Below are 27,154 nucleotides of genomic sequence, written 5' to 3'. Positions count from 1 at the left end.
CCGGGGATCAAACCCAGGTCTCCCACATTGCAGGCAGACGCTTTAACCTCTGAGCCACCAGGGAAGCCCACTTAAAAACTGAGGGTATACTTAACTTCTGGCAAGAAGGAACAGTGAGAACTTCAGAGCAGTTCATTTATTCGAAGAACGCTCTGACCCTCGAGAACACGGGTTCTCTTGGCAACCCATCTACTTTACTTTGGCTTTTGTTTTATCTTTATAAAATCTACACATAAATGCTACATTCAGCTGTGGTGACAGGAAGGCAAAGCCCTGGAATCGATGAGCTGCCTCTTGGCTTGGGCAAGAAACCACAGCCGATACGCGAAGAGACTAAATATGAGCTCCCCGGGCACCCGTAGCTCAACTTTTCAAAAAGTCCGAGGAATCCGTAGCTCGGCTTCTTAAGAGCGCGGAGGGACTAAGTGTGAGTTCCCAGGCACCCGTAGCGCGGATTCTCAGGAGCATGCGCCGGAAGTGGGCGTCCTGAGCCGCTCCCTCTCCCGGAGTGCAAACATTTCCGGCTTCCCACTGTAGTCCTCAAACCACTAAGAGCATGGAGGCTCCGTGCTCGTCCCCGACGGCGGGGAAGTTCGTGGTGGTCGGCGGTGGCATCGCGGGTGTCACCTGTGCGGAGCAGGTAAGGCGGGAGCGCAAGCGATTTCGTCTCTCCGAGACCCTGGAGGCGCTGGCGTTCGAGGCTCCCTCCCGCCCCCTTTCCCTAGTGTTTCTTCCAGGTTGCTTTCACAATTTCCCTTGTCCCTACCCACCCCTTTCGTCTCCTAGGTATTAGAGGCTCTGTCTTAGCTCTCAGAGGATGTCCTTAGTACCTCGCAGGCTTCGCCTCCGGAGCAGGGACGAGGAATGGCGAGCAGTCGTTAGGGGAAACCCAAAGCCAACTGAACCTGGCTGTGGTCCTGGTGATGCTAGAGCAGATGCGAGGAGAAGAGGGATGGGTTATGACTAGGAAGTACTTGGCCAGAAAATTCCCCCTTCCTTCTTAATGACCTGATTGAATCCAGCTTCCTCATATTGGCCCACGTCCTCAGTGCATCGTAACTAGATTATAAAGAAGTCCTTACGTTAAGTTTTGTATACTTTGGACTCCCAAGATAGAAGAGATGTCATCTCCAGTAATATCTTGTAAAACAGCCGACAGGGGCTTAAGTGAAGCGAGGTGATGCTTTTTTGATTTATAGTACACAATCGGACAACATATATGCCTGTGGAATATATACATGTAAATGTATTTTACATGAATACATGTATTCCAGAAGGGTCTAGATTATTGTATTGGTAAAAAGTAAATATAAGCAATCGTTGAAGTCATTAGAAATTAGGACGTTTTTTCCCTTAACTTTTAGCCTTTGGATGTGTGTAGATTTCATTTATTCATCAAGTAAACACCTATTATCCAGATACTGTACTAAGGACTGATTAGACTGGTACTAACAGAGCATGGTGCCTCCTTTTTGGAGACTCAAAGCCTAGTGAGTAATGTAAATAAATAAGTAAATCATTTCATCAGTGTGTTCACTACCTTAGGGGTGCCTGTGGAATTGGTGAGGAGCGAATTAGGGAAGAAGTGTCCTTTCTCACAGATGTCCCTTTGTCTTAGTACAGTCATATCTCATTTTATTGCCCTTTGATTTATTGTACTTCATATAAATAACTTGTTTACAAATTGAAGATCTTCAGCAGGCCTGTTGGAGAAGGAAATGGCAACCCACTCCAGTGTTCTTGTCTGGAGAATCCCAGGGACGGGGGAGCCTGGTAGGCTGCCGTCTGTGGGGTCGCACAGAGTCGGACGCGACTGAAGGGACTTAGCAGCAGCAGCAGCAGCAGCAGCAGCAGCAGGCCTGTGGAGCAAGCCTTATTGGCACCCTTTTTCCAGCAGCATTTGCTCATTCGTGTCTCTCTGTCCTATTTTGGTAACTACCACAATATTTCAAACTTCTAAATTATTACTCTATTTTTTATGGTGATCTTTGATCAGTGATTTTTGATGTTACTGTTGCAAAAAAAGATTGCAAAAAGATTAACATTCACTGAAGGCTCAGCTGATAGCATTTTTATCAGTAAAGTATTTTTTAATTAAGGTATGTACATTTTTTACAACACTTTCAGAACATATTTTTATGCACACTTAGTATTGACAACAATGTGTAGTATAAGCATAACTTTTATATGCACTAAGAAACCAAAATTCTCATGTGATTCGCTTTACTGCAGTCTTCACTTCATTGCAGTGGTCAGGAACCGAGCCCGCAGTATCTGTTATGCCTGTATAGAGGAATGAGTAAGAGTTTACCAGGTAGACAAGAAAATACAGATATTTCAGAGGGAGGTAGCAGTGTAAATCTCAAGTGAAAAAGCATAGAACCATCTGGAAGCAGCAAAACTTAAAGTATATGGTGCTTGGGGAAGGTAACCAGAGATGAAGCCAGGAATATTGGCAGGGACCTGATCATAAAGGATCTTTTAAGTCATGCTAAGAATTTAACAAAAACTTACAAGTAGTCAAATGATTGTGACCAATGGAGTAATATGATCAAATGAAAAATTTTGAAAGATTATTAATTATAGTGTGTTTGGAGCAGAGGAATCTGGTCAATATGAGACTGGAAGGCCAACTCAGAGGTGATAGTAGTAGTATGATAATGGAAGCAGAAAGTGAGGAAATAAATTACAGAATATACATAGGAAAGGAGAGATTGATAATGTCAGATATAAAAAAATTTAAGGTTGTACAAAAAAGAATGATGGATGTGTAGGTGAATTGAACATGCTCAGTAGGGTGGTTTTTTTTTTTAAGGTTTTTACAATAACATTTATTTCTTAAAAGTTAACGTGCATAACAGGAAACCAAAAAGCACAAGCAAAAAACAAAGTCTTTCCTAATTACAAGCAGAGACAGATCAAAATAGATGGAGTTACAAAGCTGCAGGGGTTAAGAAAATCTTTTCAGGAAATTTAAAGTGAGCAAGAAAGAGGTTGTAGCTAAGGAAGATGATGAAACATTGGCAGATTAAACCTCTGGATTTGAAAAGACTCTCAGAGTCTATACTGGTTGGGCATTTGGAAGAGTAGGCATGCCAAAGCACTTGGGAAAGTTGCTTAAGTTTTAAGTGTTTTATTGGAAGTTTGCTGTGATTTCATTCAGCTTAAGACAAATGAAGTTATTTTGCAATGAAGAGAAGTTGGTTTAACTGTTAATTAGGAAGGTGGTTCCTTCTCATCCTTTTCATGGTAATTGTTGAGTGTAGTGTAAATGTATGTTTCATTTTAATCAATATCAGAGTTGAACGCTTCTCACCATTACCCCATAAATATAGCCAAGACCCAGGATAATGGAGACCTTTAAAGGGAGAACAGTCAGTTTTTAGTTTCCTAAGTTTAAATTGCATTGTCTGTCTCACCCCTCTATGTACTAATACTTATTTATCATAATTTTCCTTTCTTTTTTTTAATAAGTTGGCAATTAATTTTCCATCAGAAGATATTCTCCTGATAACAGCTTCTCCTGTTATTAAAGCAGTTACAAATTTCAAGCAGGTAAGAACCATCATATAACTTTCTTAGTGTTAATTTTCAAAAACTGCAATAACTCACACAGCAATTAGTGTATTGTAGTATTTTAATTGTTTAACAAATGCAGTTTTGGTACTCATTTTCAAATCATAGCTCAAAGTTTAGAGTTGTTCACATGAAATACCAAAAGCACCTGGAATGCATTAAATTTCTGGTTGTCTCTCGTCTTTTCCTCCCTGCTCAGAAGTATGTTTCAGAAAGTTTCTCTTTTGAGGAAGGATGTTATGCGCATCTACATATAAATGCAAATATACATGTATATCTTTATTATAAGTGTGTGTGTATATACAGGTCAGAAGAACACTACCTCTGAGCCAGGTTTACACTTGCAGATAAGTAATGCTTCTGATGTGTAGTAAGCATCTCAGAACACTTTGTAGTTCCATGAATTTATTTTACACATAACATTATAATAGCAGTCTAAAGAGCATTTGGGTCATAGTATCATGGAAAAGGAGACGCCAAACATTTTTGATCTTGTACCTCATCTGTTAAAAACTTTTGCACTCATATCTTAATATTATAAACTACATACATGTAATGCTATAGTTCTGTATATTATAGGGCCTATGCAAAAAAAAATGAATAAAAGATGAAAAACATAAATCTTTTCTTCCCATACTACAATGAAGACTACTCACATAGTCTTTGATTCAGTACAAGTTTTCCCTTATAACACTCTGATGATGGAATATGTATTTTTTTTTCCTTTTGGCATTTTGTATAGATTTAATCTTGAAATAAAAGTTAAATATTTGATCTTAGGGAGAAAAAACAATCTACCCATCTCCCACAAACACACTTTTCCAATCTTGAAGTGTGTTTTCTAAAAGTTCTTAATAATATTGTCTCTCAGGGAAGGGAAGAGATCAGTATACAGTTAACCTACCCCATTTTCATACATAAATCCCTAAGATTTACATAATCTCCTAAGACCAAGGGTAATTTAAGACCATATGTTGCACTTTATAACCTCCCTACAGATAGGTAAGATATCTTAGTACTTAGGTGTAGCCAAAAGAACTATGTATGGGATTGGGAGGACCAGAGAACAGATTAAACAGGCTTTTAATTTCTAAAAGAAAAAAGCATAAATTCAGTTATAGGCTACAAGTACATTCTTAGAGATGTATAGCTGAGTCTTCCAAGTACAAGTGTTGTACAGTAGAAAGAGAAAACTTGGGTTCTAGGCCTAGCGATTATTTACTGGCTGTGTGGCCTTGACAAATCTCTGTACCTGAGTTGCATCATTAGGATAATATCTTCCTTGCTTACTCAACAGGGTTGTGAGCTTAAGATGTACTAATATATGTGAAAGTGCATTGAAATAGCAAATGTCCTTTTTTTTTAAAGTGTATAGAAGTCAGAAATTGCATTCCTTTTATCACTTATTGAATACTTAGATTATTTATCATTGTGCTAGGCATCCAGGATATGGAAGTTAAAAGTATAGACCATACATGAATCAAAAAGTCTCTAATGGTTATCATTGTGGTTAGAAGAAAGAGTGGTAAAGAGGGACTTGGATAGTTATTCTGTATTATGTATTGTTTATTTGTTTAGTGTTAAGAGAACACATATTCATGACTTGTGTAATTTTTAAAGGAGAAGAGGAATTAATAGTAATTCACATTTATGGAGTACTTATTATGCTGTACTTCTAAATGTTTAAGTGTAGTAATGTATTTAATTCTTAACCCTGTGAAGTAGGTTGTTATCCCTGCATTACAGATGAGATAAATGTGTCACAGTGGGGTTTGGTCGGTTTCCAAGTATATTGTCGGGTTTGAATCCAGACACTTTGACTGTAGAGCCCACATGGTCAGTTTCTCAGAATGATTATTCTCTACTGGGGCAACAAATATGCAAGAAATAGTTATCATACAATTTGATCATTATCCTGATAGAGGCAAAAAAATGAGGTCATTTACCAATATATTTATATCTATACATACTGAACTTTGTGAAAGAGCGCCAAAGCCTACCTTTGGGAGTTAAAGAAGGCTTTACATAGGAAATTGCATTGAAATGAGATTTAAAGAATAAGAAGGTTTTACTGTGTTTGCAAGAGATCAAGTGGAGTTTCAATTAAGAGGAGTAGTCAGTTGTGTCAGATCCTATGGAATGGTGGTTGGAAAGTGGTTATTTCTAGTATAGATCATTGGTGACTTTCAAAGAATTTATGCAATTTTGAGAAATTAATGGGAGGTAATTCTAAAATGACAGCATGAACTTTTCTCTACTGAAAAAGTTGGCTATGAAGGTAGAAAAGATTTAGAATGGCACAACAAGAGGACATGAGGTCTAGCATTAAGTTGAATTTTATTCTTTTAAGGTGGGAACTGCTTGAGCATGTTCACCTATTGAGATTAAAAAACCAGTGGGGAAGCCTGAAGATGAAGGAAAGCAAAGAATATATAACAAGGAAGGAGCCCTGAGGAGGTGAGAGGTGATGGGATCTGGAGCACAGAGCAGTGGATTGACTTTGAAATAGTGGGAGTGGGTCAAGGAAAGTGGACATGAGCAAAGAAACATCTAGATAGTGGGAAAGTAGTCAGAGTTCTTTGTGGTCTCTGTGTGTAAGGTGATTTGCTGAGAATTAAGAGGATAGAATAAGTTCAGGGAACATTAGAATGATGAGAGTTTGAAAAAGTCACTGAGGGACTGAAGTATGTTACTAAGATGTTATTGCGCTTTTCACTATATTTGCACTGATGGTATAAAAGTAGGGGTAGCTACTTAACCCTGGTAGCCATTGTATTCTTGACTGCCACACAGTTAGTGGGAAAAATAAAAGCCATTTTTTAAAAAATATTACTGTGATTAAATCTTGACTCTTGACTGTGCATATTTTTAATATTCTATGACATAACATGTATGCATAAAGCATTTCTGCGTATGAAGAGTACAACATTGTCTCAAGGAAAAGCAGTTGTATACTTGCTGAGTTGCAAGATGAACTAGCTACTATGTTCATGGAACATCGCTTTTACCTGAAAGAAAACTGACACCACTGTGGCCATTCATGTTTGGAAAATGAATGAAGTGAGCCTGTCACTTCAAGAAACCAACCAATGGTATTTGTTGCCAATATGACAAAATTAGAGCTTTCAAGCAAAAATTAGATTTTTTGGAAAATTCATTCTTCACTGTGAGCCTTATAGTACTTAGCCTTTTCTCATGAGATTGGTGATAATAATAATGTGATTTTTAAAAAATATTTATTGATATGAAATGTGTCAATATTTGGAAGATCTCTGTAATTTTGAGAACCAGTATTATCTGATGTGTGAAATTACAAGATAGACTTGTAACTATCAAAGTGCAAGACAGACTAATGGATTTCACAGTCCCAATATGAAAAGTTCTTGACATAGTTTCAAATTGTACTTTGCATCTCATCTTTAAGAAACCATCACTTGTTGAGTTTTAGTGTAACATCAAGAAGAATGTACAGTTATCTGAAAGGGCTACGTATCTGTGTGAGGCTAACTCTCTTCATGTACTTCAACCAAAACAATGGTGCAATGGTTTAAATGTAGAAGTGGTTTGAATGCAGAAGCAGATACCCAGCTAAATTCTACTAAACCAGACATGAAAGAGATTTGCAAAAATGTAAAACTGGGCTGCTTTCTCAGTTTGTTTTGTTTTTTTAAAAAAATAGTTATTTTTCATTAGAAGTGTATCATTTTTAACATGTATTGGATCTGTTATTGTTACTTTTAATTAAGAAATATTTAAAATTTTTCTCCGTTGCAATTTCTAATGCAACAGATATTGCTAGGTCTAACTCAAAAACACCAAAGCTCATTGGGGTCCTCACTTGGTAAGCCTATAAAGAGGTCTTGAGACTAAAATGTTTGAGAACTGTTATAGCCAAGCAGCAGGATTTCCAGGCAGCATTTGAGGGCAAATACTAGTCTATAACATGTGTGGGTCTTCTGTAGCAGACTGGGTTTACAACTAGAGAATGGATGTAATTTGGTCTGTGGTTAGAAGTTTTCAGGGTAATTAATGGTTAAGGATAAGAGAGCAAGAAAGTAAAGGATTTGGAAAAAAGATGAAATGATCCATAGTGGAGTGCTAGTGGGATAGGACAGAAGGTGAGTCCAGGAGGAGGCTGACAATTTTGAAGAACAGGAAAGAAGAGTCCAAAGATTAGCTCACAGTAACGTTAGCTAGTAAATAGAAAGAGAAAGCTGCAAGGATAAAGAAATAGAGAAGCTGTTTGATTAAACTGTACAGAAGTAAGTAGTGTTAGCCTTCGTTTTACAGGCCAGGAGACTAAGGCTCAGTGACTTCCTGACTTGCCCATGAGTAGCAGGACTAGTATTTGCATTTAGGTCTAAAGATATGGAGTCTAGCCTTCTTTCTACTGTGTATATTGCAGCTGGCAGACTTTCCTGTTTTATGAATGGGAAATAAATAGTGTCTAAAAAAGAAATGAAAGTATTTTTTATTTAAAATTCTTAAAAAATTTAAGTATGCATTTTTATCTCTTTTGTCTCATATAGGTTTCTGAAGTATTGGAAGAATTTGATGTTGAAGAACAACCAAGTACCATGTTAGAAAATCGCTTTCCCAACATTAAGGTTATAGAATCTGGAGTAAAGCAACTAAAGAGCAAAGAGCATGTACGAGGACTTTTTCTTAATGACATTTGCTGTTGTTGAATCTTGGCGAGAGGGCTCGCCTGCCTTCCTTTGACCCCACCTGTTGCACCACCACCCAAGTCCCTGGCATGTAAATTTTAGTGACATTGATTCCTGTTACTATTAGGAAAATGTACCCTTTTTGTGAGTTTCTTAGGGATATATCATTAGGTTAGCCTTTTAGATTTTACATTTTAAACGAGCATTAACATTTGTATAGTGTTCACTGTATTCTGGGCACTGCATTAAGTGTGGGGTACAGGAGCAGTAATAGCAGAAACCTGCTCCCAGCAACTCTCAATGTAATAGGGAGTACAGACATGCATGTGTTTAATGTTGAAATATTATCAAAGCTCTGGTATACAGTGTTTAGGAAGACCTCACAGAGTGAGTAAATACTGAGCTATGTTTTAAAAAGGTAGGCGAAGTAACAGTTCTCCACGTGGGAAAGGACATTCCTGGAAGTGGAGACTGCGTGTTGAGAGACCCAAAGAGAGGAGAAGGGGCATGTGGAGAGAGAGAGGCTGTCAAAGCGGTTGGGGTATGGATAAGGAAAGAATATTGGCCAACTAGGCCAGAGAAGTGAGTAAATAGGATTGTGAAGAACTTTTTATGTCATGCTAATAAACTAAGTTCATTTTATCATCAGTGGATAAATAGTAAAGAGATTCTAAGTGGAAGAAGTGTTGATAAAATATTCTTCTAGGAACATCTGACAGCAGTGTCAAAGACAACCAGGGTAGAACAAGTAGCTAGTAGCCAGTAACCAAATTAGAAGGTGGTTATAACAGTCCAAAATGATATAAGGCCCAAGCTAAGGCAGTCTCAAGAAAGCACCTTCTCAGTCTCAGATGTCAGAGAGTCTCAGTGTCATACGATACAGAGTATCTTCACATGAACTTCAGGCAGTAAGATGGGAAGCAGGGTTTGTGGTTGTTTCTCTGAAGCAGCTCAGGTTTGAGTTCTCCCTTAGGGAGAAGGTGTTATGTATCATGTTTGAAACAAATAACTTGACAGGAAAAAATAAAAGTAAGAAAAAGTACTGAGTTTTATGAGAAAAATTTTACAAATCTGAATCCAAACACCACAGCAATTTCATAATATTTGTAATGGTAACACTTGTTCCATAGAACACCCATGTCAGTGAATCTGCACACTGAGGTAGGCTCAGAAGTATACAAATGAATTGTGAGGGAACTGACGTATTAGGGCACTTGAATGAGTCAGAGTGCCAAATGTGTCCTGTATAATACACATGTCTGCCTTCTGTGATCCATCCTTCATATTTAGTGAGTTAGAAATGATGTGTTTACCTTTTTGTCTCCAAAAATTTAACAGTAGTCGATAAAGAGGTTTCGTGTTTGTTTTTATAGTACCTAGGTGCAGATAATTTTTTAAATTTGGTCAGTGCCTATAACTTCCATTAAAATTGTAACCAGATTATCTAAAGGAAGACTTGTATAACATTTCTGTATGATTATTCTCTGTTGGTTTATTGGTTTTATGTTGTATTTGTTATATAGCTGAAGAGTTAAAATATGTAACATATTTCAGTGGGTATGTACTTTGTTATTTGCTAAATTTTATAAATCAAACACAAGGTACAAAGATTAACTCCTAAAACCATTCCAGCAAAGTCTGACATCTCTCATCGTAGCACATGCTTATGTCTATCTGCTTTCTAAATGCTACTTTTACATGGATACCCATTCAGTATTAAGAAACAAAAACCATGGATCTCTGATATGTATTTTTAGACTCATCTAAATTCACTAATTAAAAATTAATATAGTTAAAGCCAGTACATGCTAGGATTTAAGGTTAACATGCTTTTCACTTACAGAAAAATGTAATCTCCAAATAGCATGATGTGTGCTGGTAATGCGATTGTAATTTGTACTTAAGAGCATAAACACTTTTTCAGCACTTCTGAATTTTTAGATTCAGAAGCTATTGTTACCTCTTCTACCATTAACTATTCCTCTGCACCCATAACAGATATTAAGGTCTGATATGATTATAACCATGAGTCTGCTTATAATGATTCCCTTTGAGATTAGAGTGTTTATCAAGGAAATGTTCATCAGAATGCTCAATTTAAAAATTTCTAAATGTTTAGTCTTTAAGGCCAACATACCTTTCCAGACATGAGATTCTCAAAGTTTTATCCAAAATTTTGGTAATGTACCTTTTCCCCCCCATGAGAAAAGGACTAGTTTTCACCAGATTTCTTAGATGGTTCATGGTTCCTAAGGGATTAGGAATCTCTGAGTTATAGAACACATTCTTGTACTTAGTTAGCTTTGTCATTGCTGTAGCAAAGTATTGAGTGCTTCCAAGAGGAAACCTTAATATATTTTTTGCTTTTGCCGTATTGAATGTTTCATAACTGTACTCGTGTATAAATGTTTCTCCTCTCTTCATTCCTGTACGGTTTTACAGTGCGTTTTAACTGAAGATGGCAATCAGCATATTTATAAGAAGCTCTGTCTGTGTGCTGGAGCAAAGCCAAAATTGATATGTGAAGGAAATCCTTATGTGTTAGGAATCCGTGATACAGACAGTGCGCAGGTAACATTTGGGTCACGCGAAAGAAACATGAAGACTTCTTAGACGTTTTCTGCATTTGAATCAAAGTGCTATACTTACAATGTTAATTTCTAAACTGTAGCAGCAGAAGAAACTCTTCATGACTCATAAACCAAAAAGTAGTATAATGTTCTAGTACTGCCAGTTTGAGTTTAGTTTTAGTTGATAATTTAGGGCTTCTCTGTGGCTCAGATGGTAAAGAACCCACCTTCAATACTTGGGACCTGAGATCAATCCCTGGGTCAGGAAGATCTCCTGGAGAAGAGAATGGTTACCCACTCCAGTATCCTTGCCTGGAGAATTCCATGGATAGAGGAGCCTGGCAGACTACAATCCATGGGATTGCAGAGAGTCAGACACTGAGCAACTAACAGTTAATAATTTATCTTGTTTTTATTCATGTTCTTTATGTGTTATCTCAGGTATAATGTCTATGCTGAAGGTTACAACTTACATTCAGTTCAGTGCAGTCCTCAGTCATATCTGACTCTTTGCAACCCCATGGATTGCAGCATGCCAGGCTTCCCTGTCCATCACCAACTCCCAGAGCTTACTCAAACTCATGTCCATTGAGTCAGTGATGCCATCCAACTATCTCATCCTCTGTCGCCCCCTTCTCCTCTTGCCTTCAATCTTTCCTAGCGTCAGGGTCTTTTCCATGTTGTCAGTTCTTCGCATCAGGTGGCCAAAGTATTGGAGTTTCAGCATCAGTTCTTCCAGTGACTATTCAGGATTGATTTCCTTTAGGATTGACTGGTTGGATCTCTTTGCAGTCCAAAAGACTCTCAAGAGTCTTCTCCAACACCACAGTTAAAAAGCATCAGTTCTTTGGCACTCAGCTTTCTTTATAGTCCAACTCTCACATCCATACCTGACTACTAGAAAAACCATAGCTTTGACTAGACGGACCTTTATTGGCAAAGTAATGTCTCTGCTTTTTAATATGCTGTCTAAGTTGGTCATAGATTTCTTCCAAGGAGCAAGCATCTTTTAATTTCATGGCTGCAATCACCATCTGCATTGATTTTGGAGCCCAAAAAATAGTCTCTCACTGTGTCCATTGTTTCCCCATCTATTTGCCATGAAGTGATGGGACCAGATGCCCTGATCTTAGTTTTCTGAATGTTGAGCTTTCAGCCAACTTTTTCACTCTCCTCTTTCACTTTCATCAAGAAGCTCTTTAGTTCTTCTTTGCTTTCTGCCATAAGATGACACGCTCTCTGGTGTCATCTGCATATCTGAGGTTATTGATATTTCTCCCAGCAGTCTTGATTCCAGCTTGTGCTTCATCCAGCCTGGCATTTTGCATGGTGTACTCTGCAATAAGGTAAATAAGCACGGTGACAATATACGGCCTTGACATATTCCTTTCCCGATTTGGAACTGGTCTGTTGTTCCATGTACAGTTCTAACTGTTGCTGCTTAACCTGCATACAGATTTCTCAGGAGACAAACCACACATTATTCTACTCTGATTGGGAATATGTGATTTGTATCCTAAATGATGTAATGATCTTTTTCTCAAAAGGCAAAGCATGTCCAAAACTTACTTCTTAGCAAATAAATTAATATTCAGAAGATCTTTGTGATAACAGAATCCTAGAACTGAAAAAGTTGCATGGTTTGTTCTGCTCAGGAACAATGATAAACTATCCCAAAAAGGTGAAATTCTATCTTCAGAACCTTTTGCAACTTCTTTTGGTAATTTATTTCAGAATTCATTGATCCTTATTGCCAAGAACATCTTGATTCCAGTCACAATACTCCTGTCTTACCTCAAGCTCAGTGTTGTTCTGTCCTATGAGGTAGTAATTTTATATTTACATAATAAGATTTCACAGCATATTAAAAAGCAGAGACATTACTTTACCAACAAAGGTCCATCTAGTCAAAGCTATGGTTTTTCCAGTCGTCATGTATGGATGTGAGAGTTGGACTATAAAGAAAGCTGAGTGCCAAGGAATTGATGCTTTTGAACTATGGTGTTGGGGAAGACTCTTGAGAGTCCCTTGCATTGCAAGGAGATCCAGCCAGTCAACCTTAAAGGAAATCAGTCCTGAATACTCATTGGAAGGACTGATGCTGAAGCTGAACCTCCAATACTTTGGCCACCTGATGTAAAGAACCGGCTCATTGGAAAAGACCCTGATGCTGGGAAAGATTGAAGGCAGGAGGAGAAGGGGACGACAGAGGATGAGATGGTTGGATGGCATCACCAACTCTATGGACATGAGTTTGGGTAAACTCCAGGAATTGGTGATGGACAGGGAGGCCTGACATGCTTCAGTCCATGGGGTCACAGAGTCAGACACGACTGAGTGACTGAACTGAATAAGATTTCATCGTCTGTAAAATTGATAGCAATTTTTTAAATCTTAAATAGGAATTTTAGAGAATACTAGAAGAACTTGATTTTGTTCTTGTGAACATTTGAGGTTCATATTATGAAGGATTGAGTTCATAACTATGTTATGGCAGTCCTTTGTGTACATGAACTCATCAGTCCTCATGAAAATCCTGTGGCAGTCATTACTCCCACTCTACAGAGAGGAAACTGAGATGGGGGGACTAAGCTAACTGCTTCAGCTGTTCAGCTGTCATCCTGAAGCAATGGGACTTATCTCTACTTCGGAAAGTACCATAAGAATGATTTCTGGGCACTTTTTCTCCAAGCTCATTGTGATCTTTTTTGGTGGGAAATGGAAAGTGGAGGCATCAATTAGCTGTTTTACAGTGGTGATAACATTTCAAAAACAAATACTAGATATTATTATGTGCCTGCTACTCCTAACAACTTTATCTCCATCATCTTGCTGCTGCTACTGCTGCTAAGTCGCTTCAGTCGTTTCGGACTCTGTATGACCCCATAGACGGCAGCCCACCAGGTTCCCCCATCCCTGGGATTCTCCAGGCAAGAACACGAGTGGGTTGCCATTTCCTTCTCCAATGCATGAAAGTGATAAGTGAAAGTGAAGTCGCTCAGCCGTGTCCGACTCTTCGCAACCCCATGGACTGCAGCCTACCAGGCTCCGTCCATGGGATTTTCCAGGCGAGAGTACTGGAGTGGGGTGCCATTGCCTTCTACCCTCCATCATCTTACTTAATGCTTAAAAAACTTTGAGATGTAGTCACTTCTTACTTTCATTTATAGTTGGGAGGACCTGAAGTGCAGAGAGGTTAAGCAGCTTGCCCAAGGCCACCCAGTTAGTAACTGCTGGAGAGAGGGACTCTACAGTCTGTGCTCTGAACCACTGTGCCACTGTGCTCCTCATTTCTGTAAGTTCTGAGTGACTGCAGGGAAAGTGTCGACTGAGGGACTAGAAGGACAGGAAGAATCCTGTATCCAGGATGTAGCTCAGTGTCATGTTGGTAAATTGACTTGGTCCAGTAGTTGGGAATGTAGTAAGCTAAAGGCAGAGCCTCAAGCTGCATTTGAGTGTAATGACATACAAGGCAAAGAAAGCTAGAAGAAGCATTGCTATAAAGGCAATCTGGGGTGAAACACGGAGACAACATTTATTATATTAATCAGGAGGGTACATCCTGGCAGAGAGGGAAAGAGATTATCGGTAAAGCCTCTTGCTTCAGGCAGTGCCCATGCTACAAAACACTTGTCGTTTTCTTTTTGATACAGGAATTTCAGAAACAGCTTACTAAAGCTAAGAGAATAATGATCATAGGGAATGGTGGTATCGCACTCGAATTAGTGTAAGTACATGTTTTTTAATATTATGTAAGGATTGCTCTGTGATTCGTGTTGTTATTGGTAGACGAGAAAATATCTTGTCCTGAAAAAATCAAAGATAAGGATACTTGTTTTTCATATATTTTCAAGGAGAAAATCCACTTTTTTTTTTTTAGCTTTTATGAAATAATTCATAGTTGAGAAGGTTAATTTATGAAACATAAAGAGTTTCAGGAAAGCTTTTGGTCTTACTGGCGGCTGGTTAGATTTGACTCATGCATGTGTTCTTGTAAGCATGTACTATATTGAAAACCAGTTTAAATACGTACACCTTTAGAGAGTCCTGCCCATGGTCCCCTTAGCTATTTATTGCTTATACCCCATCCTGCTTCTCTCATTTACATTACCCGTCTGGCCGTGAAACCCAAAGTTTGTGAGTTTCTGTTTCAAGATACGTGATACTCCCACGTAACGGGAGTAACTCTTGGTTTCTGGAAGTTTGGGGAATGTGAACACCTTAATATGAAAAACTGTCATCTTAATATGGTGTTTACAGTTTGCAAACCATTAAGCAGTATCCTGCTGTAGTCTCCAGAGCACTGATGCACTGTCCTTGTGATTTTATCTTTCCGCAGATGGCAGACATGGACTAGTCTAAATATTTTTCAGGCCAGAAAGTTGGGTCTGGCTACAAAGAGGACAAATTTATATCCAAATAAGGAATCTGCCAAAACCCTGTCTTTGCTCTCTTTCATTTGTTCCAGCCCTGAGACTAGGTTTTTTGCCTCTTTTTAGAGGATGGTGAATCTCAATGGAAGCCTGTAAGAGTTCTTGGATTGCCTGAGTATGAGCATTGGCAGTCATTAATGTAATTATGAAGTTTGTGGCATTGTATGGAAAAATGCAAAGAAAAAACTAGAGTCAAGACCAAATGGGCCGGAAGAAGAAGGCATAGATTTATTGTAAGAGGGGCTTCAAATCCTTACATACATATGACAGATTTTTCTCTATCAGTTATCACCAAAAGTGGAACTTAATACTATTATAAACATTGAAAAGTTTGCTCACATTCAAAAAGTTTCCAAGTCTCACAATATTTAATCCTATTCTTTATTTAGGTTGGAGTTTGAAGACCATATACTTGGATAAAATTCATAATTTTATATTCAGTAAACTCTGATTGTTTAAGAAAGTGCCCATGTAGTGCTATTCTCTCGGTTTAGATTAACTGAATGATTAGGCTTTTTTGTCTTATTGAAAAATGACATGTCCAGACTCTGATGCTAATACTGATTTCTTCAGTATGCCTTCATTTCAGCTATTATCTCTGTTTCCAAATGTAGGTTATTCCTTTCTTTTTCAAGCAGACATAGTTTTTCATAATTTCACAAAATGTAATACTTCATTGTTCTCTGTTTTTTTTTTTAAGTGGTTTTAAAAATGAAAGCAGAATTTCCCCAAAGTGTGATGATAACCTTCTTGCTTATGCATCTTTCTGAGGACATAGTTCATAGGATAAGAGGATTAGAGGGCATCCTGTGAGGTATAGCACATCCAGGAGTTATTTCTGGTGGTTACTTGTGGCCCACTGGTCAAGCATCAGTATTTTATTTTAAGCTATACTGCTATGTGTTATGTTGCTACATTACTTTAAAATACAAAAAAAAAAAAAAAATTGTGTATAAAATTGGAATATAAAAGTTATGTGTATTCTGCTTTCTGTTTACCAGCAATATTATATGATCTGAGCAGTATGAGATATAGAATGGTCTCCAGATAATCTGAAATTTAGTAACTATTAAGTACTCTGCTGGCATAAGAGAGGAGGAGAAATAAAGGCCCACTGGAGAAGGCAAAGGGCTCCTTTACCATACAACAAAAAGCATGAACATCAGATACACCTGGATCAGATGTACTAAACATTCTTCTATCATCAGCTTACATGTTTGTTAGCCTTGAAAAATCATATAACCTAACTATATTATGTCACTCTGAGAAATAAAAGTGGTAACACTTTTTACCATAAATGGATGTTAAAAACCAGTGAAATTAACACACTGATTACCATTGCAGTTTCAAATAAAATCCTAGTATAGTTAGGATGACCATATATCCTGTTTGTTCAGGATTGTCCCCATTCATTTGTACCAAAACACGTATTAAGAGCAGATAAATTATAGTGAACTCCAGGGACTTTGTGGAGAGACTATTAAGAAAACCACATTCGCAGTGTCCAAACCTAGATAGAAAACTGCTGAAGCCCAGAAGCTCTTGCTACCTCATGAACATTAATGGAAGGTGTTTTCTATATACCCTGGGCATTCCTTTTTTCCTCTAAGATCCTTCATTTTTCTGTGACCTGGGTCTTTCTTTGGCTAAATGTCTTGGAAATTTCTTAGATGAAAGGAATTCATTGCAGGGTAATCATTTCCTGTACAACAAAGTTAAGATTTTCATTGTAACTCTCTTTCTTTTTTCTCTGTCCTTCATAATGTGCTTTGAGTACATATTAATAAAATATTTGTTTGCAAAGAATAACTGTCTGAATATTGTAACTATTTGTCATCCATCCTTCCATTACTGATTACACTGTAACTAGATAAACCAGGCATTGCTCACTCCTGGGAACCCTGGGGGACATTCATATAACTGTGTTTAGAAATTGAACACGGAGAAGGCAATGGCACCCCACTCCAGTACTCTTGCCTGGAAAATCCCAGGGACAGGGGAGCCTGGTGGGCTGCCATCTATGGGGTCGCACAGAGTCGGACACGACTGAAGCGACGCAGCAGCAGCAGCAGCAGCAGGTGATATTCATTAAAAATTGTATATGCTGTTCAGTGCATATGTGTGCATGCTTTGTCGCTAAGTTGTATCCAACTCTTTGTGACCGCATGGATTATAGCCCGCCAGGCTCCTCTGTCTATGGGATTCTCTAGGCAAGAATACTGAATTGCCATTTTCTCCTCCAGGGATTCAGAAGGAAATGGCAACCCACTCCATTGTTCTTGCCTGGAGAATCCCAGGGGCGGGGGAGCCTGGTGGGCTGCCGTCTATGGGGTCGCACAGAGTCGGACACGACTGAAGCAACTTAGCAGCAGCAGCAGCAGCAGCCTCCAGGGATTCAGTGTATATATTTGTCATGTATATGTTCTCTAAATAAACTTTAAATTTCCTTTATTATTCTACTTTAACTCTTATTACCCTGAAACGGTGCTATATTCTGCTTAATAGTCATTCTCAGTTTGCCTTAAAATATTTTCTTTACTCTTGCCCTAAGAGGTAATTGTTATTTATCATACAAAGATTTCTTCTTACACTTTGAAATTGCTCTAAGTAACTTTCATATTCCTTTTAGGTATGAAATTGAAGGCTGTGAAGTAATTTGGGTCATTAAAGATAAAGCAATTGGGAATACTTTCTTCGATGCAGGAGCAGCTGAATTCTTGACTTCAAAGCTCATTGATGAAAAACCAGAGGCTAAAATGGCACAAAAAAGAACCAGATATACAACTGAAGGTAAGTATGGTATGTAGCTCATTCATTCACAAATGAAACTTTACTTTCTAACCATATAGAAAAAGGCTATAAGAAAATTTAGCAAAATATTTTGATAGGACTATAGATAATATTTATTTATATTTCTTTAACTTTTAAGATTATAGACACACACGTATATGTATGTAGGATATATTTTTTATGAAAAATATGTATAACTAAAACTGCAAACTTAAAGTGAATTAAATAAACCAGCCCATCTACATCTGTGCAGGCAGATGCTACAGTTCAACAACTAAGTTTATAAAATGCAGTGAGTTTAAAAACAAATACAGTTTTTTAGTTTAAAAGAGCTTTTTTTTTCTTAAATGTTTGGCTTATAAAATTGAACAAGAATTTTGTAAGTTTGGGTCACACTAAAAATTGACAAATTTTTCAAAATTTAATGTCAGATTTTCTTACTCTTTATATTAACCAGTGATTATAACATCCATGAAGCACTCTATATGTGTTTATACACAACACTCAATTGAAAGATTATCCATTTTGTAGCTGTATATCACAAAAAATTAATGAATAAAATAATATAGATAAGTTTAGTCTTGCTGTATGAATGTGTATATGAGAATTATTACATTACCTAAAAACTTCTGAACGCAAACATAATTCTCTGCCTGACAGTTTTTGTATCCTTTGGATTTTGAACTGAGTTTGTCTCTTCAGGACGGAAAAAGGAAGCACAAGCCAGAGCTAATGCTGGTAACGTAGGCAGTGCCCTGGGGCCTGACTGGCACGAAGGGCTGGATCTTAAAGGAACAAAAGAGGTATGTTTTCAGGTACTGTTTAAACATACCTAAATTCAATTTTAAATTCTTGAACTGTTTGTTAAAGACTGGTTATTAAGCCTGTAGTCAAAGAATTGGCCAAGTCATTTTCCTTCAAATCCATGGTGTTAGGAATGGACTCCGGGGCCAGTTGGCACATTTGAACTTTAGAGATAGATCTCCATACACACAGGCTTTAGTAAACACAGCCATCCTATTTTAAATTAATCTTTTCTCAAAGGTCTCTTTGGGTGCAGTCTATTCTAAAGATTATTAGATAGATTCTAAATAAATTACACATTTAATATCCTAATGGCGTAAGCAGATAAGTTGCTCTTACTCATTTACTAGATGTTTTAGTTATTTGTGGTTAAAAGGTTATGTATGATATTTAAATATTGTAAGAAATACATATACAGTCTTTATTACTGTGTATGATTTCTTTTCAGCCTTCATTAGGTTGGAGTGGGCCTGGCTTCACAGTATATTAAATTTTGTGATGGAAATCACACAAAATCATTTATTCCTGCACCTTCAGGTTCTACAATTAGTGGTATTTTTAACTTGCAGCTTCAGTTTTAGTTCAGTGAACATTTGTTGAGTATCTCCTACCTAAGGGGCACTTTACTAAGGTTCTGGAATATAACAGTCGGGATATGTCAACTTACTTTTTAGTCCGTAACAGTTATAATTTTAAAATATATACAGGGCTTCCCTGTGGCTCAGCAGTAAAGAATCTGCCTGCCAATGCAGGAGACACTGGTTTGATCCCTTATCCAGAAAGATCCCACATGCCGTGAAGCCACTAAGCCTGTGCTCTAAAGCCTAGGAGCCTCAACTACCAAGCCCACGTGCCCTTCAGCCCGTGCTCCACAGCACAAGAAGCCTCTGTAATGAGAAGCCTGTGCCCTGAAACTACAGCAGCCCCCTCTCACTGCAACTAGAGAAAAGCCTGTGCAGCGACGAAGACCCAGCACAGCCGAAAATAAATAAAAATATATATACATGTAGTTATTGATGAGGCTTCTATTAGAAAGTATGCCCTTTGTGCCACTTGCCAATTCAACTCTTGATCTCTAAATACTAAATGAGTTTCTGCTCACTCTTTCCATACACAAAATTAAGAGGCATATTTGGGAGCATTAAATGTGTTTTCACTTCTACTATAAGAATTTTTTTAAGTTTCTGTAAGGGTATTATAAATTTTTTCTTCATCATCAGTAACCCATCCTTCTTTCTGGAAATATTATGGTGACCAGTACTTCTTTATTTTAGTTTTCTCATAAAATTCACATTGAAACCATGTGTGAAGTAAAGAAAATTTACCTTCAGGAAGAATTTAGAATTTCTGAGAAAAAGTCCTTGACTTTTCCAAGAGACCATCATGATCAGTCAGTTACTACTGATAAAGGTAAGTGATGAAATAAGAAAAAATAATCACTTATTTAAAAAGAAGACAATTTTGCTTTATTGTTATATTTAAACTCCATACTTCCATATAAAATTTAAATGTGAAAAGATAAAACCATAATAATGTAAATCATTTCATTTTCAGTACTTAACTCTTTGCAATTTCTAATAAATTAAGTTTTATAGAGCTTAACATTTTATGCAGGGCTCATTGACCATCATACCCCTATGAGTGAATTAGAGTATTGTAGATCAAGACAAAAAAATAAAAACTAAAAAGCTGATGCTCTTAGAGTTGAAGTGACATCCTCAAAGTCAGACAGATTGAAATCTATAAGTTGAAACTAAGGTATAGATCTCCTGAAATTCCTATCCTACATTCCCATGAGAACTACTCTATGAAATATATTCAACTAAACCTCCTATATGAGATATCCCATTGCTCTGAATTCTTTGAATTTTTTCATAGGAAAAGGGATTGTCTGAATGTCAATAATAAGGGAAAACTTTGAAAAATGAGTAACCTACTTGGACTAAACTCCTGATGGAGTATAATTTATTAATAAAGATTTTTAAAGAAATAATTTATAAAGTGATTATCAATTTACTTTGTTAGAATTTGTGTCTAAATTTGAAGGAAAATGTTTAGAATGCCTGCCATGGTTTCGTGATTATACCCAAAATAAGAAGATGGAATTGGTCATATTAAAATTGTTTTAGCAAATGTACCTTGTAAATATTCTTGAGTTACTGTTTTAAAGTCACTTCTTGCCTCATTTAATTTTTCTTTGTTTTACTCGTCATATTCATATAATGTTACAGGCTGTTGGTGGTGATTACACTTGAGAACAATTTTTTTTTTTTTTTTTTAAGAAATATGGCCTGTATATGTGGAATTGACCAATGAAAAGATATATGGCTGCGATTTCATTGTCAGTGCTACAGGAGTTACACCAAATATAGAACCTTTTCTCTGTGGCAACAATGTAAGGTGAAAATTTTTGTCTCACTGTGAACATTGCTAAAGTATTAATTATTTGTGAAGATCTCTAATTCTCAAGCATGAACATTGTTCATTTGAAGCGTGACACAGAACTGTAATTTAAGATGGCTGAAAACAGTTTAATTTATATTCATGTCTTCATGTTCAGTATTTTTTTACTGTCAAATCCTTAAGCAGTTAACATCCCAGCATTATTTAAGGTGACATAATGCACGCTTTATTTATCTAAATGTTGGTAAGAGACTGAAGTGTATGCTAAGTCACTTTAGTCCTGTCCAGCTCTTTGCGACCACATGGACTGTAGGCTGCCAGGCTTCTCTGTCCCTGCGATTCTCCGGGCAAGATTACTGGAGTGGGTTGCCATGCCCTCCTCCAGGGGATCTTCCCGATCCAGGATCGAACCCTCTTCTCCTACATCTCCTGCATTGGCAGGCGGGTTCTTTGCCATTAGCGCCCCCTTGGAAGTGGGCCTCAGAGACTGATACTTCTATGAATTCTTAAAAAGTGATTCTTTTACAGAAACCAGCATGTATTTTTTGCTTTTTAGCATTTGAAGCTTGTAGTAACTGAAGAATATTTTTGTAACTCTGAGTGGGGTGGTCATATGTTGATTGGCAATTTTTGATGTTCTAAGAATTTGAAGTTCCAAGAATGCTATGGGTTCATCTTTAGTAGGAATTTGACTGACTGGAAATTCAGATTAGTTGTCTAAACTTGGCAGCTGTTTCACTTTCCTCACTAAAAGTCAGCATATCAACATGTAGAAATTTGACTTGTTCTTTTACTTCAGAACGAAAAAGTCATGTTTCCTCTTCCTTACCCCACGTGCTTATGAGGAACATTGTTTAGTTTGATGTAGGAGAAGACGGTGGCCTGAAGGTGGATGACCACATGCACACGTCCCTCCCTGACATCTACGCTGCAGGTGATATTTGCACGGCTGCCTGGCATCCCAGCCCTGTCTGGCAGCAGGTAAGCCGGCATACCTGATCACAGGTGTTTATCAGAGAGTCCATCTGAAAATAAAGGAGCTGTCACGAGTAAATGCAGCTTTCTGGTTTTCCAGCTTTTCTACTTCAAGTGGGAAGCTATCAGAGGTTTTTTGGTCACAAAAACAACAAAACTCTAGAATTTTTCCCTTTTGGTAAGGTATTACATAGTGATGGAATAGACTGGGATGTCTTAATTTTAAAAATTATGACTGTTACTTTTTCATGCTCAGATGCTTACCAGCAGTGTCCAGAACTTTCTGTGATGACAGATACATGCTGTACTTTTGCAGTGTCCAGTCAGGTAGCCACTAGCCACCTGTCTACTAAGCACTTGAATTGTGGCTGTGACTGAGGAAGTGAATTCTAATTTTACTTGTAATTAAATAGTTATGTAACTAGTGGCTATGATTTAGGACAGCACAGCTTTAGATTAAAAAAATAGCACACTGAGATTATAAACCATACATTGTTTCTGATGATCTGTTCCCTGTGGGAATTACTGAAAGGATGTTCCCATGGTGAACAGCCTTCCTCAGCCTAACAACCCCTTCCACCTGGATCTAGATTTCCCCCTGCTGTCACAGTGTTGCCTGCCTCGTGATGGTGGGGCAGAAGTCCTAGAGGAAGATACTCTAGACAGTGGCCAGAGCTGGTGTTTTAGGAGGAGGAGCGTCAAAGGTAGATGTTACAGATAAAAGAACCAGTCAACACACTTACCTTGGTAATACTCCAGTAAAAAACAAAAACCACTTACCTTGGTGAAAGACCAGTTCCACTGGTCGGGCTATTATTCATTCAGATTAACTGGGGTGTGAAGTAGAAGAAGAACTAGATGTATTTTAAGAATCAGCTTTATTATTTTTATATATATCAGAGATAGCATCAGCAAGAGGATAATGTCAGCCATATTTCTAAAATGCTTCAAACTAGCTTGCTTTCAGTTTTCCCTACAGTGACATCCTATGTCGTTTTTATGGCATATCTGTCGCAAACTCAATTAGGAATTGGAGTTGCTGTTTTTGTTGTTAACATTTCAGCCCACTAAGGGTTAAAGCTGGGCTTCCCTGGTAGCTCAGCTGGTCAGGAATCTGCCTGCCATGCGGGAGACCCCAGTTCAGTTCCTGGGTCTGGAAGATACCCTGGAGAAGGGATAGGCTACCCACTCCAGTATTCTTGCCTGGAGAATCCCCATGGACAGAAGAGCCTGGCGGGCTGCAGTCCATGGCATCAAAAAGAGTTGGACATGACTAAGTGACTAAGCACAGCACAGCAAAAGGGTTGAAGTCAGGGAATATGTAAATTACATCCTTCATGTGCCTCATACTCTAGTATAGGAAAGAAATATCCTAAAATAAACTGGTGTTTCTTACTTTGAGTGACTCTAATAAACTCATCTCTTAATTTGCATAAGCAGTAATTGTTTCACATAGTCCAAGACACAAACTGAAGGAACTTGGAGGCTAAAATGCATTAGTAACAGTGCAGCAGTATAGTATCACAGGCCACTTCTGTTGGCCATTCTCTAGTTGTTACTGTGTGCTCTGTAAGCTGCCTTCTTACTTCACCAGACCTAACCTTGTTTAGAGAGGAGACTGAATTTTTAAAAAAAAAAAAACTATCACTTCTTTCAGAAATTCTTAAAGCTCATATCCATGCTTACGGTTATTATTTTTTGCACACACACAAGACATTAGTTGCCACACATGAGGGGTAAGAATTATCAAATACCAGAAGCAGTCAGTGTGACAGTGATCCAGGCAGTTACCTAACAAGCTAGGTGTAAATGTTCTCGGGGACTGTCATGCACTGTAAGGAATTGTACTAGGTTAAGGTGGTAACACTTTTCAAATAATGATAATGAAAAATTAAATTGCATGACCTTCTTTATTTCAGATGAGGCTGTGGACCCAGGCTAGACAGATGGGATGGTATGCAGCAAAGTGCATGGCCGCAGCTAGTGTAGGAGAGTCCATTGACATGGATTTCAGCTTTGAACTTTTTGCTCATGTAACAAAATTTTTTAACTATAAGGTAAGATAGATAGACAAATATTAACAGTACCTTTCCTGCTTGTTAGTCTTATAACTAATTACAGTCATCTAATTTTCTCATGTGAATAAGAGCTTAATCTGGTTTTAATCACTGTACAAAAAATGACAGATTTCCTCATTTCTTACAAACCCATAACTGGTATTATTGCTGGAGGCTTCCCCGGTGGCTCAGAAGGTAAAGAATCTGCCTACAGTGCAGGAGACCTGTGTTCGATCCCTGGGTTGGGAAGATCCCCTGGAGAAGGGAATGGCAACCCACTCCAGTATTCTTGCCTGGAGAACCCAGGGAGACAGGAGCCTGGTGGGCTACAGTCCTTGGGGTTGCAAAGAGTCGGACACGACTGAAGCACCTAACCATGGTCTCTGGTCATCTGATAGTCGGACCTACCTTCTCACTGAACTCGTGTAGTTCAGGGGGGAAAACAATCTCTTCCAGATTTGTTCCCTGATGGTACATTTCTGAGTTTTATTTGAAATTCAGTCCTCCTTTGTGAAGGGAACTAACAGCTATTCATATTCAAGAATGAGCAGGCACTACCCCCTACATATTATTTAACCCTCTTTACATCACTCTGGGGCAGGTTTTTTCCTCCTCATTTACTGACAAGGAGAAACATACACATACAAATATATACATAAATTTCAGAGAGATTCAACAATTTGCCCATGAAAGCTCTAACTCAGTTTCTTATTCACCCTTTAAATCCTAACTCTAGGCTGATGTAGTCCACGTCCTACATGTTCGTATATTCACTAGGTATTTTTAATGTTCATATACATTGTATGGTCGGAGAAGGCAGTGGCACCCCACTCCAGTACTTTTGCCTGGAAAATCCCATGGGCAGAGAAGCCTGGTAAGCTGCAGTCCATGGGGTCGCTAGAGTCGAACACGACTGAGCGACTTCACTTTCACTTTTCACTTTCATGCACTGGAGAAGGTAATAGTAACCCACTCCAGTGTTCTTGCCTGGAGAATCCCAGGGTCGGGGAAGCCTGGTGGGCTGCCGTCTCTGGGGTTACCCAGAGTCGGACACGACTGAAGCGACTTAGCAGCAGCAGCATACATTGTATGGTAGTGTCATCTGTAGAGTAAATGCATACTGTACAAATGTTTTCTTTGGTTCCTTGTAAATGACACTTTTTTTTTAATATTTATTTTAATTGGAGGTTAATTACTTTACAATATTGTATTGGTTTTGCCATACATCAACATGAATCCGCCACACGTATACACATGTTCCCCATCCTGAACCCCTCTCCCTCCTCCCTCCCTGTACCATCCCTCTGGGTCGTCCCAGTGCACCAGCCCCAAGCAACCAGTATCATGCATCGAACTTGGACTGGCAATTCGTTTCATATATATTATGAAACATATATTATGTTTCATGGCACTTTTAACAGTAAAATTTTGTGATTTCCCATTCTAGGAAAACACAAAATAACTGTGTACTTTGTTTCTTCTTAAGTACTCACTAAAATAACATTTTTCTATTTCTCTATATAGGTTGTATTACTGGGGAAATACAATGCACAGGGCTTGGGTTCAAACCATGAACTCCTGCTGAGGTGTACCAAAGGGCAGGAGTACATCAAAGCCGTCCTGCAGAACGGGCGAATGATGGGTGCTGTCTTAATTGGTGAAACTGACTTAGAAGAAACATTTGAAAATTTAATTTTAAACCAGATGAACCTTTCAGCATATGGAGAAGATCTGCTGGATCCAAATATTGATATAGAAGATTATTTTGACTAAAAAGGGCATTTCAAGAGCTATATCAAGTTCCAAATAAGATTTAAAAAGTCAGAGGATTACACAGATTTATGATGACCAGCTGAAGTTAAAATAATTTATTTATAGGGTTTTTTTTTTCTAACACAAAATTGACCACTAATTATGTAAAGATAAGTCTGCAGTATTCATTTCTGTGTTTTCAACTCAGAGACATTCATTTGTGATTTAGCTTTGAAACAAATTAGCTTGTTATCTACTTAACCAACAGTGTGGTGTCTGGTTAACATACCAGAGCCATTCTTTGACCCTGAAAGGCAGGGTGTGGTTTCAAGAAGCTTAAGCCAGTTGTGTGAAAAGAAAAATACAGCTAGCTGTGACAAGGCATAAAGAACTTAACAAAGTTACATGAACTTAATCTCCTACGCATTTTACATTTAAAGGGTTTTACAATAAAGTTAATTTATTTTTCCTGTTTCATACTGTAAATTTATGCAATTCATGATCTCAAGACCTCAGAATGTCTCCAAATTCTCAAGTTTTCAATACTTCAGAGATAAATTCTGAAAATGTAGCTCCATATGTATAAAATATTAATGAAATTGTCTTAAAATTAAACTTCTGATTAACTACAAAACTAATAGTGTATCCATGCATAAGTTATTTTCTTGGAAAATTTAGAAACAGTCATCTCATGCATTATCAATTTTTCTTTTCTTAGCCCCTGTATTCTTAGAATCAGGTTGCTGAAGCATGTTTGCAGACCTCTTCAGGAAATTCCTTGGAGTTTTTTCTTCCCTCTTTTTATCAGTTCCTTCACAATGACAGGTTTGAGGTGATTCAGTCTGCAAAACAACAAGACAAACACTGGTAAAAATTCAGCTATTTCATTTTCTCAGGAGATTAATATCGAGTCCTTCTATATTAATCAGCTCTTTTAAGTGTCCACTGTTATTGTTTTTATTTTCAAATTTCTTCCAATATGAGTCCCATCTTGAATAGGAAGGGCTGTGCTATCAAGACCATAAAGAATACCTGACATGTCCTTGGACACACTGGTGCCTGCTGAGCTTTTGCAGGCTGGAGAGCAGTTAGTTTGTGATGGGGTTTTCAACTTCTGCTGCACAAGC

General features: G+C 37.9%; 2 protein-coding genes across 33 annotated transcripts in view; one reads left to right on the top strand and one right to left on the bottom strand.

Annotated features, from left to right (window-relative positions):
• Nucleotides 1-522: 522 nt before the first annotated feature.
• Nucleotides 523-26,665, top strand: PYROXD1 (pyridine nucleotide-disulphide oxidoreductase domain 1). Of its 25 annotated transcripts, none has more exons than XR_015164211.1 (14): nt 523-640; nt 1,691-1,931; nt 3,475-3,555; nt 5,927-6,033; nt 8,106-8,225; nt 10,686-10,814; nt 14,467-14,540; nt 17,876-18,036; nt 18,739-18,839; nt 20,115-20,250; nt 21,123-21,240; nt 22,102-22,224; nt 24,138-24,275; nt 25,800-26,665. XR_015164211.1 is itself a non-coding variant. In XM_086401836.1 (14 exons), exons 5-14 carry the CDS (start codon nt 8,154-8,156, stop codon nt 26,046-26,048), a joined length of 1,296 nt encoding a protein of 431 aa, XP_086257962.1. In that variant the 5' UTR covers nt 523-640; nt 1,691-1,931; nt 3,475-3,555; nt 5,927-6,033; nt 8,106-8,153; the 3' UTR covers nt 26,049-26,665. The 25 variants fall into 25 exon arrangements, 15 of the variants coding, with proteins under 15 accessions (XP_086257962.1, XP_086257959.1, XP_086257960.1 ...); XM_086401836.1 differs by having other exon boundaries at nt 21,123-21,235; XM_086401833.1 differs by having other exon boundaries at nt 17,876-18,045; nt 21,123-21,235.
• Nucleotides 26,114-27,154, bottom strand: part of RECQL (RecQ like helicase) — a 34,309-nt gene continuing 33,268 nt past the window's right edge. For all 8 annotated transcript variants that reach the window (XR_015164201.1, XM_086401818.1, XM_086401821.1 and 5 more), the window contains one exon: nt 26,114-26,869. Coding sequence is in view for 7 of the 8 variants with exons in the window: in XM_086401818.1 (XP_086257944.1) it covers nt 26,717-26,869 (153 nt within the window). In the remaining variant the exon portion in view is untranslated. The remainder of the gene's footprint in view (nt 26,870-27,154) is intronic.

Source organism: Bos grunniens, chromosome 5 (genome assembly GCF_055505025.1).
Source record: "Bos grunniens cultivar Pamir isolate PY7600 chromosome 5, Bosgru_T2T1.0, whole genome shotgun sequence".
In the NCBI taxonomy this organism is placed as follows: Eukaryota; Metazoa; Chordata; class Mammalia; order Artiodactyla; family Bovidae; genus Bos; species Bos grunniens.
Note: the sequence above shows the minus strand (reverse complement) of the source record. Positions and strands in the feature narration are given on the sequence as shown.